Raw genomic sequence first — 15,188 nt, 5'->3', positions numbered from 1 at the left:
TCTCCCCCCCCCCTGCGCACCCCGCTGCGATGTATGAAGATAGGGCCTAACACTCACATTGTTTGGTCCTCGTCGAAGCCGGATCTCTGAAGCAAGAAAACAGCAAGATGGTAGTACACACAAGAAACAACCACAACAAGGAAGATGAAGAGTCGTCAGAAAATACCGCAAAATCTCCGAGCTCCGAGGAAACCGGCACCACGTCAGGCACCGGCACCACGTCGGGTACCGGCACCACGTCGGGCACCGGCACCACGTCGGGCACCGGCACTACGTCGGGCACAGGCACTACGTCGGGCACCGGCGCAACGTCGGACTCAGCGAAGACGTTGGACACAGCTGCATCGTCGGGTACGGGCGCCATCAAGAAGACGCGTCCCACACCAAAGGACCTACCCGGGCCGAGCAACGTCGTCCACCCCGCCGACACGTCGGGCATTAAGGCCACGCCTGCGGCCAGCCTCGCCGCCACGATCGTCGAGCGCAACCCCGTCGAACTGATGCCGCCACCGAGACCGCCGACGAAGCCCGCTCGGTCACACCGATCCAAGGCCTCCAGCAAGAGACTCCTCGCGGAGTTGGAGGCCAAGGAGAGGTTAGCCGAGCTAGAACTGAAGCGCGTGCAAGCGGAAACCGAGCTAGCGAGAATACGTCAAGAAAGAATAGACCTGGCGTCGTCAAGAGAGGAGTCAGAAGAAGAGGAAGAGGACCTCGCTCCACAGCGCATCGCTGACTGGTTCAATCGCCGACCCGAACAAGCGACTACATTAGAAGAGGCCGCCCATATAGAAGAAACGCAAGAGCCCGCCGCGCGCACTACTAGACGACGCGCGCGACCGGAAACATACGAAGATGCTCGTGCGATGGACGTGTCGTCGCTAACCGCCGCCCTCACAGAAGCCATTCAAGCCAGCAAGTCTTACAAGAAGTACATACCTGACCTGCCGACGTTTAGTGGCCTGTGCACCGAGTGGCTACAATTTAAGGCTGCGTACAACGAGTCCGCGCCCAGTTTCTCCGCAAGTGAAAACGTCGCCCGTATAAGAAGAAGTCTGAAAGGTGTCGCCTGGGAGGCCGTCAGCGCCCTCCTCATCAGCCAGCCGCATCCAGAAGACGTCATCAAAGCACTAGAAAGAAGATACGGAAGGCCTGACGCACTACTTGTCAACGAACTGGAGAAGCTAAAGGGACTGCCGCGCCTCACCGACAACCCACGTGATCTGTGCATATTCGCCAGCCGGATCGCTAACACAGTGACGACTATCGAGATATTGAAGAAGCCGCAGTATCTCTACAACCCCGAGTTACTGCGGTCGATAGTTGACAAGTTATCGCCGATAATTCGCAACAAGTGGTACGACTACGCAGCTACAAGAGAAGAGACGCCCGAACTTAAGAAGATTGCCGACTTTTTGAATAATGAAGCCGACAAGTGCACGCCTTACGCTCCGCCTGAAAATACAACAGAACATAAAGAAGTAAGAAGTGCAAGAAAGAAGCCCGAGCGAACCTACGCCGCCGCAGTCGAAGTCAATAAGAAGCCAAAAGAAGAAAAGCCGGCGTGCCCGTTATGTGAGCACGCTACGCACCAATTGCCGTCGTGCCCGCAGTTTATGAAGATCGACACGAACGAGCGCTGGGAAGTGGCCAAGAAGAACAACATTTGCTACCGATGCCTCGTCAGCAAACACCGACGCTTCGCCTGCCGCGCCAAGCCTTGTGGCCAGCAGGGCTGCCCCATGAAACATCATCGCCTACTACACCACGAGAAGTCGCCACCCGCGGCCGCCGCTGCAGCCGCTGCCGAGCCACCCCCACCACACAAGCCAGAAGAAGTCGTGGCCTCGGCAGTGAACCAGATCGCCTGCGTGACAGCACAAACAAGACGCGCCTACCTGAAGATAGTACCAGTCACACTACGCGGCCCGCGGGCGGAAGCAGACACTTTCGCGTTACTAGATGAAGGCAGCACCGTGACAATTATCGACTCGGCGCTGGCGGACACACTCGGGCTCAACGGCCCCACCGAACCAATGTGGGTGCAGGGCGTAGGCGGGAAAGAGATGGAGCACAATCAGAGCAGGAGGGTCGAGGTCTACATACGCAACAAGTACGGCGGGCAGGAGCAGCGCATACCAAACGCGCACACCGTCGGCAGTCTGGGCTTCACCACACAATCCATAGGTGCGAGCGAGATAGATGGCTGCACACATCTCAGAGGACTCAAGCACAAGTTAACCTACCAAGGCGCAACCCCACAAATACTCATCGGTCAAGACAACTGGGAGCTAATCGTGTCGCGAGAAATAAGAAAAGGACGGCGCGATCAACTCGTCGCTTCAAGAACCCTACTAGGATGGGTACTTCACGGCTGCCGCACCACCAGAGCGGAGCCGATCGCGTACTGCTGTGCGCACCTCACGCGGGCCAAGTCGAACGAAAACATAGAAGAAACAATGAAGAAATATTTCGCTCTCGAGTCCCTAGCAATCGAGCCGAGGCGACCGAGCAGCGATCCCGAGCAACAAGCGCTTCGCATATTAGAAGAAAAGAGCCGCCGCTTACCCGACGGCAGGTTCGAGACAGGGTTACTGTGGCGCAACCAAGAAGAAAGAATACCCAACAATCGCAACGACGCACTGAAGCGGCTACACACGCTCGAGAGGAAGCTGGATCGAGACGCAAACCTGAAACAACAATACAACGAGCGCGTCAACAATCTACTCACCTCAAGCTACGCCGAGCGCGCGACCACGCCACCAAGCGGCAGGACGTGGTACCTACCTCACTTCGCCGTCTGCAACCCAGAGAAGCCGAAGATAAGACTGGTCCATGATGCTGCGGCCACCTCACACGGCCGCAGCCTCAACGACATGCTGCACACGGGTCCAGATTTCCTGCAATCACTACCCGGCGTCATCATGAAGTTTCGTCAACACAGCATCGCAGTCTCAGCTGATCTGAAAGAGATGTTCATGCAGATCAAGATACGCGAAGAGGACAGGGACGCACTCCGCTTCCTATGGAGGGGCGATCGCCGCGAGGGAGAGCCAGAAGAATACCGCATGACTTCAGTTATATTCGGCGCGTCGTCATCGCCGTGCACCGCTCTATACATCAAAAATAGAAACGCACGAGAGCACGCGACACAGTACCCGGAGGCTGCGCGAGCAATAGAGCGCAACCACTACATGGACGACTATCTCCAGAGCTTCAACACAATAGAAGAGGCAAGACAAGTAACAAGAGACGTCGATCATGTACACCAACAAGCCAAGTTTCAGCTGCGTGGGTGGGCTACGAACGAATATGAAGCAATAAGAGACGTCGTCGGCAGCGAAGAGCGAGAGGGAAACACTGTCCCTATCGGCGGGAGCGAGATAGAAAAAACGCTCGGCCTGCTGTGGGACACAAACGAAGATAGCATCCGGTTTCGCCTCAACACTAGAAGAGCTCAGCCCGAGGTGGTCAATGACCTCCGGCCTCCGACGAAGAGAGAAGCCCTAAGCATCATAATGTCAATATTTGACCCGCTCGGCCTGATTTCACCTATCACTACGCCGGCCAAGCGAATAATGCAAGACACGTGGCAACATAACACGAGCTGGGACGAAGCTATACCAGAAGATCTGCGGGAGCGCTGGAGCGAGTGGCTACAACAACTGCGAGACCTAGGTACCCTAAAGATACCTAGATGCGCTACGACGCAACGCCTGCCGCCGTGCGCGAGCTACACACTTTCGTCGACGCTAGTGAAGAAGCATACGCCGCCGCCGTGTACTGGAGGATGACGCGAGCCGACGGGTCAGAAAAATAGCCCTGGCCGCCGCCAAGAGTCGCGTCACACCTAGGAAGCCTATCTCCATACCTAGACTGGAGCTGCAGGCGGCCGTCCTAGGCGTACGGCTAGCAAGAACAGTGATAGAAGAGCACGACTTCGAGATCGCTTCAAAAATATACTGGAGCGACTCTCGCACGGCGCTAGCATGGATACGCGCCGAGCCCCGTACATTCAAGACGTTCGTGGCCCACAGACTCGCCGAGATAGAAGATCACACTAAGAAAAACGAGTGGAGATGGGTACCGACAGCACACAACGTAGCCGACGACGCGACCCGCGCCACACCAGCTGACTTCGATACGAGCCACAGATGGTTCGTTGGCCCGTCATTCCTGTACAATGAAGAATCGACTTGGCCCCGTGAGAATAAGGTCGAAGTTCCCGTGACCGGTGAAGAAAAAGAAACGTGTGCTGCGACAGCCGCCGTGCCTGAAAACAAACACGCGGCCATACCTAAGTTCGAGCGCTTCTCAAAGTGGACGCGACTACTACGTGCGACCGCGCGTGTGCTGCAGTTCATCGACCTCGTGCGCCCTCGACCTCGTGACCCCGCCCGGCCCGCGACACAACTTATCGCGGCGGCCAGGCGCAAACGAACGCGCGCAAACGAGACACAAGACGGCGCCTGGAACAAACGTGCCACTCACACACGCACACCTGTCAAGATCGCCGCTACGCCGCCACAAGAAGATAAGAAGTACTTAGTGTTAGAAGCCAAATACTTAAGTGCCGCCGAGAAACTACTAGTACGCGCCTCACAAGAAGATAGCTACGAAAAAGAGAGAGGGCGCATAGCCAGCGGCCGCGCGCCAGACAAGGACGACCGACTAGCCAAGCTGAGTGGACGGCGATTACATTATACGTCTGCGGGGCAGAATAGCGGCCGGCGACTTACAAGAAGAGACAGTGCGACCTATAGTGCTACACGGGAAACATCACTATACAAAGTTATATGTTTCTCACGTTCACGAACAGTTACATCACGGCGGCACCGAAATAGTGGTTAACGATCTGCGACAGCATGTGCATATAGTGAAAATAAGACCGACAGTGAAACAAGTGATCGCCCAGTGCCCAAAGTGTCGCCTGCGTCGCGCTAAGCCCGCGGCGCCATCTACGGGTGACCTGCCAGCGGCGCGCCTAGCACATCACGTTAGGCCCTTCACATACACGGGTCTGGACTACTACGGGCCGCAAGAAGTTACAGTGGGCCGTCATAGAGAGAAAAGGTACGTCGCACTGTTCACCTGTATGACGTCGAGGGCCGTGCACCTGGAGATGGTTGCCTCACTGAGTACCGACTCCGCCATCAACGCACTGCGCCGCTTTATCGCTCGGCGCGGGTGCCCTACCGAACTGTGGAGTGACAACGGGACTGCCTTCAGAGGTGCACACCGAGAGCTGGCGGAAGCAATGAGAGACGCCGCCCACGCACGCCGCATCAATTGGCGTTTCCTTCCCCCCGCCGCCCCATTCATGGCGGGCGTGTGGGAACGTATGGTGCGCACCGTCAAAGAAGCAATGAAGGCTACGCTGCACGAGAAGTACCCGAGCGACGAGACCCTGCAGACCCTACTGGCGGAGGCGGAGGCAACCGTCAACTCAAGACCGCTGACCTACGTGGCCGTGAATCCAGAGGACCCGCCGGCCTTGACCCCGAACATGATCCTGCTGGGGCCGGACTGCTACTCACCTGCACCCGGCACCTTCGAAGAGAGCGACACCAACGCGCGACAACACTGGAAGCGCGCCCAGCAGCTCGCCGACACCTTCTGGCAGCGCTGGGTTCGCGAGTACGCGCCGCTACTCCAACACCGGCGGGAGCCCTACGACGGAGGAGTCGCCCCGGCCGTCGGAGACGTCGTCATCATCTGCGACTCCAACCTCCCCCGTAACACATGGCCACGGGGGATAGTGACGCAGACGTACCCGGGCAAGGATGGCGTGGTTCGAGTCGTGGACGTCTCTACGAGCAAGGGACACGTGCTGAGGAGGCCGACAAAGAAGATCGTCGTGCTACCAGTAGGTTCGCGAAGCGACGGCGGGAGAAATGTACACGACGCACGTTTAGATTAATAAGATGTAATTAGATAATAAAATAATTAAGATATAATTTAGATAAGCCAAAGTTTGTGAATAATAAAATATCCTCCTATTGTGTTTCATTACGTAACTCTGCATAACGGGAGGGGCAAAGTGTGGGTCGCCGGCGGCGACACACACTTTGCGCCTTTCAAATAAGAATGTGATAATAGGCTAATTAAGAAAAAAGTCTAATTAGAAAAATAAGTTAGGTAAAATAGCATAAGAAATAAAACTTGTAAGTTAATAAATATTTAAATAAAGAAAGCATGAGGGCCGAGGAAAAGAGAGGTATCATATTAGAAAGAGAGGTATCATATTAGAAAGAGAGGTATCTTATTAGAAAGAGATAGGAAGTCTGCGCGCATGCGCCGATCTCTCACGATCCGCGCATGCGCGCCACGCGGGTAGCGGGGGACGAGGTACATAAAATAGGCGGTAATAAAAGCAGGTACGTCGCCCCGCTCAGCGTCAGTCCAGAGCCAGCAGCCGACTAGGAAACAACTAAAAGGAAAAGAAGAAACCTCTCCAACCTCGACCCTCCTGCATCTGAAGCCAGCTGCGTTGTTTTATTGCTCCATCCTCTGCCGCCTACGAGAATTTCTACAGTCCACTCTCCCCCCCCCCCTGCGCACCCCGCTGCGATGTATGAAGATAGGGCCTAACACTCACACTTTTTTTAGATTACAATAACGATACAGAATACAATACCAACTATGCCTTTAAACGGATTATCGCTGTTTTTGTTACACCAGGTATAATTTGACATATGTATAAACTAACTAAAACCAGGTATCTTACGGCTTTGTTTCTTACCTGAATTCTTCTACATCCCCACTACTGGACTGGGAAGAAGGGAAACTGAATATCTTCACGTTACTCTCGTCCACCTCTTCATACACTATCCTGAACACATCATCTAAAACAAAATGAAATCAATTATCATGGATTACCAAAACGCGTTAAATAATGCAAATAATTGCAGCCACAAAACTGGAGTTTTTACGACCCGCCTGATGGAAAGCGATTACCGTAGCTTATGGACGTAATAGTGAAAGCTTTAGCGGCCCACCATACAAGAAAATAAAATCAATGGTTTCACTACACCCTATAAAACAAAGTCCCCCGCCGCGTCTGTCTGTTAGTGTGTTTGTATGTTTATTCACGATAAACTCAAAACTACTGAACGGATTTTCATGCGGTTTTCACATATCAATAGAGTGATTCTTGAGGAAGGTTTACGTGTATAATTTGTTAGCCCGTGCGAAGCCGGGGCGGGTCGCTAGTTAGATAATATAATTGTTTTTCTTTTCCTTTTAAAATAGAACGAATAAAAAAAGCGACTCTGTTCCATTTCATAACGATTCCAATTTCATTGGAAATAATTTGTACTAGTATCAGGACTGAGGGACGCTAGATGTTACATGAATGACCTGTGTATGACTTTTCCAATTGGTGCCGTGACCAACATACATCTTATATAAACCTGTGCTCACCGTCTGAGCATGGTTGCCACCAGAATCCTGTGTACCGGGAGAACTCCTCCTGAGTCACGTAGCACGGCACTCCGGCTTGCCTAGGGTCGTCGCTTAACCTGCGAACAGATAAATAATTAAGTAATATAATTAAAGATTACTTCCGGGATAATTTAGACTCCTTCTTGAGAGGCTGGAGATATAGCACTAAACAGAGACGAGCGGAAGAAGAGGGGGGAGGCCTTTGGCCAGCAGTGGGATACAGTGGGCTTTGAATAATAATAACTTAAAGATTAATAACGTCAGGTACAAGGTGATTTATTAAAGTTAGTAATTTTTAAAATTAAATATTATTATTCCTAAAGCACATTTTTGAAAGTCACACGACATATGTATATGATATGTGTGTACGTCAAAATGTGCTCAAAAATGCAACCAGGACTGAAGTAAGGTCCTACCTAGCGCTGTCGGTGCTAGCGTAGGTGAGTCTTTGTGGGCGGAGGCCAGGGCCCGCGAGCCAAATGTCACCGCGCGCTGCGTGGGCCACGAGCGCGGGGCTCCGCGGGCACATGGCTGGGGTGAGAGGGGCTCCGCTGCCAAGGTGGAGCGCCCGAGGTACCAGTGGAGGCGTCTGGAAATATATAAGGTTTTAGGTTGACTTGACAGGTATAAAAAGGCCTTAAGATATTACTAGCGAGTAGCGACCCGCCCCGGCTGCGTTCGGGTGCTTCAAGGAATTAGCACAAAACCTTAACAAATTATACACCTAAACCTTCCACAAGAATCCCTACTGATAGCTGAAACCGCATGAAAATCCGTTCAGTAGTTCTTGAGTTTATCGTGAACATACAGACGTGGCGGGGGAGTTTATTTATAAAATTAAGGTGTAGCGATGTCAATAAAATAAAATTGAACTGGGGTATTTTCTTACAAAACTGAGACTGACCTGGTTACCCTCCGCTTCATCACACACGAAAAGCAACGAGAAACAAGGGAACACACACAACACAATAAACTATTTACCTGTATTACATGTAAACTCCTACTCTGCACTCCTTCACCTTGCATCGCGATACGGCATGCTACTTTGGGTATTTCCTTACAAAACTACTTGAGGCCATTTTATATAAATATTGATTAACTATTTACCAGTTTTATATGTAAACTCCTACTCTGCACTCCTTCGCCTTGTATGGCGCTATGGCATGCTACTTTGGGGTATATCCTTACAAAACATACTGACCTGTTTGCCTTCCCCTTCATCACACACAAACGGCGATGAGGAGCAAGGGAACAGCACCCGTCCACTAGAATGGAGCTCGTAGGAGGCGATACCGCAGGCCGCTACACGTTGCCGCTCCCATAATAGCTGTTCTTCTCTAGACCAGCTGGTCAAGTTCTTAACTAGGGCTCTTACGAGGCGATTTTGTGACACAATAAACTATTTACCAGTTTTACATGTAAACTCCTACTCTGCACTCTTTCACCTTACATCGCGATACGGCATGCTAGTTTGGGGTATTTCCTTACAAAACTACTTGAGGCTAAAGTTACTGTAAACACTTTTACGTTTCACCTGAATATGGCACGCTATTGTGGGGTATTTTCTTACTAAAGTGAGACTGACCTGGTTGCCTTCCCCTTCATCACACACAAACAGGGATGAAGAGCAAGGGAATAGCACCCGTCCACTAGAATGGAGCTCGTAGGAGGCGATACCGCAGGCCGCTACACGTTGCCGCTCCCATAATAGCTGTTCTTCTCTAGACCAGCTGGTCAAGTTCTTAACTAGGGCTCTTACGAGGCGATTTTGTGACACAATAAACTATTTACCAGTTTTACATGTAAACTCCTACTCTGCACTCTTTCACCTTACATCGCGATACGGCATGCTAGTTTGGGGTATTTCCTTACAAAACTACTTGAGGCTAAAGTTACTGTAAACACTTTTACGTTTCACCTGAATATGGCACGCTATTGTGGGGTATTTTCTTACTAAAGTGAGACTGACCTGGTTGCCTTCCCCTTCATCACACACAAACAGGGATGAAGAGCAAGGGAATAGCACCCGCCCACTAGAATGCAGCTCGTAGGAGGCGATACCGCAGGCTGCTACACGTTGCCGCTCCCATAATAGCTGTTCTTCTCTGGACCATTTGCCAGAGTTTACTCCTAGTGCAACATTGGACTCGATAAGTGGCTTCCATTCCAATCTGAAAAGTAAATACTTAAGTAGGTTACATAATCGTCCCTTTCTCAGTCGAAACGGCTTGCTGGTCAGCCGACGCGAAGTGCTTCACATGCGATTTAGGATGTCGACTCAGACAGAACGGGGAAGGCCCCCGCTCCGAGTCGTTCCTTGTGCAAAGGCTGTACGTGGCGTGGAAATACTGAGAGCATCATGGGCACATTTGCACCGGGAACGGCAGGTAGCGGTTTGTATTTTAAATTTATAGTTGTAATTTAATTTGTAATTAGTATATAATTTCTTAAGTAGGTAGTGGACTAGTGGTGTAAGTAAAGTAAATACACTTTATTGCACCACAAAAGAAAAATTAAATAACAGATTTACAATGTAAATAAAGGTAGCAACAGGTCTTATCGCTGTAAGCGATCTCTTCTAGACAACCTTAGGGTAGCAGGATATAAAGAACAGAAAACTTTTAAAACGGGTAGTGCACGAACAGGTAGTGTAGTGGGTTTCGAACCGAGCGTCGCAAATTCGAGCCCTGGTTCATACCAATAAGTTTATTATTATTATTTGTTTGTCCTTTCCATATCTCGGGACCATGGGGTCCCGGACCTTTGGGAGGCATGCGTGGGGCCGAAGCCAACAGCGCAGAGGCCCTTTAAGACAGTTTACTCTAAAAGCAAGGGATACACATGGCGGATACCATCCCCGAGCGCACAATATGATACATCCGGAGATGGTCTCCGCCAGGTGCAAAGACTATTGCAGTGCAGCACTTTTGTGCTGCGATGGGAACTAAGGTCATGGGCTATTGATATGCAAGTTGGATGGACTGGATAATGGGTTATGGGAGGAGACTAGCGGACACCTGCCGTGACAATTATTATTATTATTATTATTCTGTAAGCAGGCAGGCAGTTATGACAACTGATATTGCCTGTATCCAGTAATCATTGACAGTTATCGTTGACAAGTAGATGTATAGATGTGTTTGTCTAATTTATTTTTAAATTGGTTCACATTTTGTGCTGAAACCACATCTTCGGGGAGTTTGTTCCAAGCCCTCACTACTCGGTTGCTCAAAAATTGTTTGTATGGGTTGCTGTGGGACCTATGCCTTTCTAACTTTAAGTGATGACCTCTCAGACGGGTGTTGTTGTTGCGGTTGAACATCTCATGAAAATTAGTGCCCAGACAGTATTTTATATGTTTCTATTAGGTCTCCACGTTCTCTGCGGTGCTTAAGAGTAGTGAGCTTCAGTTCCTTCAGTCTTTCCTCATAAGGCTTGTTCTTAAGTTTCTTGAAACGTAACATTGTGGAAAGTCTAATTGTTGTTATTTTGGTATGCTATTGTACCTGAAGGTTGTGGGAAAGTGATAATTCTTGATAAGAATATTTCTTATCATCTTGTACCTCTGATCGTTGAGCAATAATAGTTATTTGTTTTACAAGGGGGCAAGTTGTTGTTTGACCCCCCGTGCTAATATTGATGCGCACGTGTTCGTCAAGTGGAATCTTGAGCGTTTTGAGGGTTTCTAGTTCAAGGCACACTTTGCAAACTTTGCTCCCGATTGAATCACAAATTTCACCACACCAGCCCTACTAAATAACTATTCATAAACGCGCTACAACCCTCAATTAGCTAATAATAGCCTGTCATTTTGACTTATGTATTTGTAAGAAAGGCATAAAACATGTAATATGTAATAATCCTTTATTTCAGACAGTAAATTTCATTTTTTCTACAGTTCTTGCATATTTTTTTTTTCGCTGTCTGTGTGCCACTTATTGGCAAAAGGCCTCCTCCAACCTTCTCCATTCCTCTTTATCCTTGGCAACTACATAGTACAACAAGTACAACATAAAACATAATTTAACTAAATCAGCCCCCGTAAAGTTTTATGAATAAGGGGGTGACTGTGTAATGTCTATGTCTATGTCTAACATTGCAAATAAAATTTAAATTAACGTTATCAAATATTTATCATTCATAAAAAAGTTAATTCTACCCGCCAACATATTGAGGAAACAACTCAAAATTTACATTAGGATATTTTGCCACTCTTGTGTATAAAACATAACTTTCTCATCAGTTTTAGAAGTGTTATATATAACTGAAATAATATGCTGAAATTACGCAAACCTTATCTATGAATATAACTGATATTTACTAAGTAACAATTGGATTGGGACAGCACAGAATAGAGAGCTATGGAGAGAGCTGGAGGAGGCCTATGCCAAGAAGGCAGACTGAATAATTAATAAAAAGCAATGACATTAAAAAATATATTTATTAAAATTAATTAAGGAAAAATGTTAATATAAATGAAATGTGAATTAATTTAAATGTAATATGTAATGAACTTTATTTTTTTGGTCAATAAAGGCTATTCTTATCTTATCTTATCTTAGTGTATAAAACATAACTTTCTCATCAGTTTTAGAAGTGTTATATAACTGAAATAATATGCTGAAATTACGCAAACCTTATCTATGAATATAACTGATATTTACTAAGTAACAAGATATAAACCGGATAGTACAGTACTCTTTTTGGCTAATCAAAACTGACCCTTATTAACAAATCAGATTACAAGATGGCCGCAAGGTGGGTAAGGTCAATGCCCTGATAATGTTCGTGTAACATGTATGTTTATAAATGATATCTGAGAGTTTTTTGTTATGACTCCAGTTCTGAGTAATTAGTAGAAACCCCTGTATGTGGTATCTAAATGGTAGTAGATATAAAAATAAAATAAAATTCAGCCTACCCCTCTCAACCCCCTAATTTTCCCCCTAAAATCAGAAATAAGAATCAGTTTTGACTTATTCACAGTGTTAGTGATAGTACTTACTGTAACTGTTCCAAATTTTAGGTACCTACATCAAATGGTCTTTGAGAAAATGCATTTACCCTATTTGCAAGACGTGATCCCATAAGAGCTCTGTGAACAGTTTTGTATGGAGCTCTAAAAATAATTTTCATATGAAGCACTATATGGATATTGAGTGTATTTAAACACTTGTACTGTATAAAAATTTGTACCCTTTTTCCTCTGACACCCCTTTTCGCTAAAACCAGTGGGGAGACATTCCTGTCTTCGGGCATTCTCAGCTCCGTTCAGCTCAACATTGCTCCAAGCAATTATTAGGGTTGGCACACCTTGACATCCCTTTGCATGCACAACCACAGATAAGATAATCTCTTGAATTTTGATAACCCTAACTAGTCGAAAAGGATAGTACCATACATTAGGAAGGGATAATAATTTGTTGTGGAATCGATATCAACGTTCAGTTTTGTAGGAAGTGTCCTTTCTGTATGGTAGTACTATTATTTATTCTGTGCTAAAGCCACAGTATTTGATTGATACTATTGAAAAGCTAATTGAAATAGACTTATAACATCTTAGTAAAAAAAAAAGAAACGTTAGTAAGGAAGTGAAGTAAATACAAATTTATAAGCACTCTTAATATGTAAAAAGTTGCATCACCAAATGGCACATATAAATATGTTAATATCACTTTCTTTCTTTTGTGTTGAGAGTGATGCAAGCCATTTAAAATTCAAAACAGACAATTACAGACATAATTGTTAATTTCGTATTGTTTTATTGTGGTAGTCATTAATATTAGCGAAGTAGCCTAATTAATTAGTTGTACCTCTGTACAAGTGTGAAAATAGTTGGAAGAGATCACTTTCTAGCAATAAGACAGCCCATTGTTTTAGCTCTAACCTTATGATTTGAAAGTTTTACTTTATTTTATATTTTTTGAGGTGTGCAATAATGAGTAAGAATTTATGTTATGTTATGATATTTATGACATTAGCCGGGTCCACACAGAGCATACACGCAAGGCAATTTCCTCGTGCACAAAACGGCCAGTGTAGACGCGAGGCATGTCTGCACTGACCAATGACCCAGCACACAAAACCTCAATTCAAACGCACGATTTAGAAAGGCTCTTATTAGAAAAAAATTGCATATAATACCTGGTGTTATTGGCATGAGGAGATGGAGTCACATCAGTGTATAGCAAGGTAATCTCCCAACCGTTCTGCGGTGTCCTCAGAAAGTAGATCCTGGTCTTCCCATTACTAAGTTTCCGAAAGGAAATAGCCATAGGAACCATAGTGGAAAGGGAAGACAACTCCTTCCTCAAGTCGTGTACCGCTTGTCTTACTTCCGACCAGGTATATCTTTTAGACGGAACCCTTACAAATTCACCCGCTGCAGCCCCATCCCCAGCTTCCCGCACTTCCATTTTGTCAGTTTCCATAAGAAAATCCAACAAAATATTAATTTATTCACAGCTACAAATCATGATGATATAACAAAAACTCAAACAAAGAAGACTACCACGCTTCCGTGTTGTTGACTTGGTGATAAGTCAATTAAACTAATTTGAAGACTACTTAAACAGCGTAACAGTCATTATAAATAGTAATTAGGTGATAATTGATTAATATTTGTCTAAAATTGAGCCAACACACTCGTTTTTTGACGGCCAAAAATCTTCCGGTGTCTTCAATTCAAGACAGCCAACTTGAAGAACATTTGACAGTTAATGCGACTTGCCAGTGTAAAAACTTAGTACTCCCCGAATCTTAAGGGAAATTATAGATGGTCAAGCAAATCTTGTCAGTAGAAAAAGGCGCGAAATTAAAATTTTCTATGAGACGATATCCCTTCCCGCCTACATTTTTCAAATTTGCCGCCTTTTTCTACTGACAAGATCTGCTTGACCATCTATATTTGTAAAAGCTAAAATATATCTCATGAAACAGAGTTTTACATCACATAAATAAAGTAAATATGGAATTTTAGTTGTCAAAATTTAAAGGTATTAATATTGTGCGGAGGCAACTGTGCAATTTGTATTTATGGCACAACCTTTATTTTCTTATATATTTCTTCCTGGCAATTTATTACCCCTTTGAATGTTCAAAAATCACAATTGAATTCACATTAATTTTTCAAATAACCTACAATTAAGAAATTAATAGTTCACAAAATATTTAGAAGTTTATTTAAATTATAAAGTTTAGTAGTACCACTGTATATATATTGTATGTAAATAAATGTTTTAGATCAATTATAAAGCTTTTGATTAATAGCTTGTTATGTCTCAATTTGTTAGAAAGTTAACTTACTTTGTAATATTCAAGTCAAGGCCCCAACGTTTTCTGTTCTCTTTGACGGCGCAGCAACTAGTATCATTTCTCTCTCCTCGCTCTTTTAAAAATGCCGTTTGTCAAAAAAGGACAACTATACTGTTGACAAGATGTACTTCAAATGAAAGTGTTGCCTTTTTTGGTGCATCCAGGCTGTGTATGTTTGCGTAAAAACGTGTATGTGTGCTCGTTTAGGGATGTGAAAAGTCGATTTTAATCATGTTATATATCGATAAACGCTACACAGCGGAACGAAATAGCTATTAACTGAAGCTTCAATATCTTCGTTAAACATAAACATAATTGAAATGCTAATGAATAATAAATATATTAGAATATAATAAAATAATTCAATTATTGCGGAACACATATTTTAGTAGGTATTTATGTATTTTAATTAATTATCTGAACTTTCCCCTCGT

General features: G+C 45.9%; 2 protein-coding genes across 2 annotated transcripts in view; one reads left to right on the top strand and one right to left on the bottom strand.

Annotated features, from left to right (window-relative positions):
• The window catches only part of LOC134803530 (dipeptidyl peptidase 9), a 41,302-nt gene extending 27,150 nt beyond the window's left edge, over nucleotides 1-14,152 (bottom strand). Inside the window, exons 1-5 of the mRNA XM_063776330.1 lie at nucleotides 13,585-14,152; nucleotides 9,410-9,611; nucleotides 7,857-8,029; nucleotides 7,420-7,517; nucleotides 6,740-6,842 (exon numbers count right to left, since the gene is read on the bottom strand). Of these exons, the coding sequence (XP_063632400.1) occupies nucleotides 6,740-6,842; nucleotides 7,420-7,517; nucleotides 7,857-8,029; nucleotides 9,410-9,611; nucleotides 13,585-13,871 (863 nt within the window). The 5' untranslated portion in view covers nucleotides 13,872-14,152. The remainder of the gene's footprint in view (nucleotides 1-6,739; nucleotides 6,843-7,419; nucleotides 7,518-7,856; nucleotides 8,030-9,409; nucleotides 9,612-13,584) is intronic.
• LOC134803548 (uncharacterized) lies at nucleotides 108-3,791 on the top strand. The gene has a single exon (XM_063776347.1). It carries the CDS (start codon nucleotides 108-110, stop codon nucleotides 3,789-3,791), a length of 3,684 nt encoding a protein of 1,227 aa, XP_063632417.1.
• Nucleotides 14,153-15,188: the final 1,036 nt, after the last annotated feature.

The sequence above is a fragment of the Cydia splendana genome, chromosome 26 (assembly GCF_910591565.1).
Source record: "Cydia splendana chromosome 26, ilCydSple1.2, whole genome shotgun sequence".
Classification (NCBI taxonomy): Eukaryota; Metazoa; Arthropoda; class Insecta; order Lepidoptera; family Tortricidae; genus Cydia; species Cydia splendana.
The sequence above is the reverse complement of the archived record's forward strand: the minus strand, read 5'-3'. Positions and strand labels throughout refer to the sequence as shown.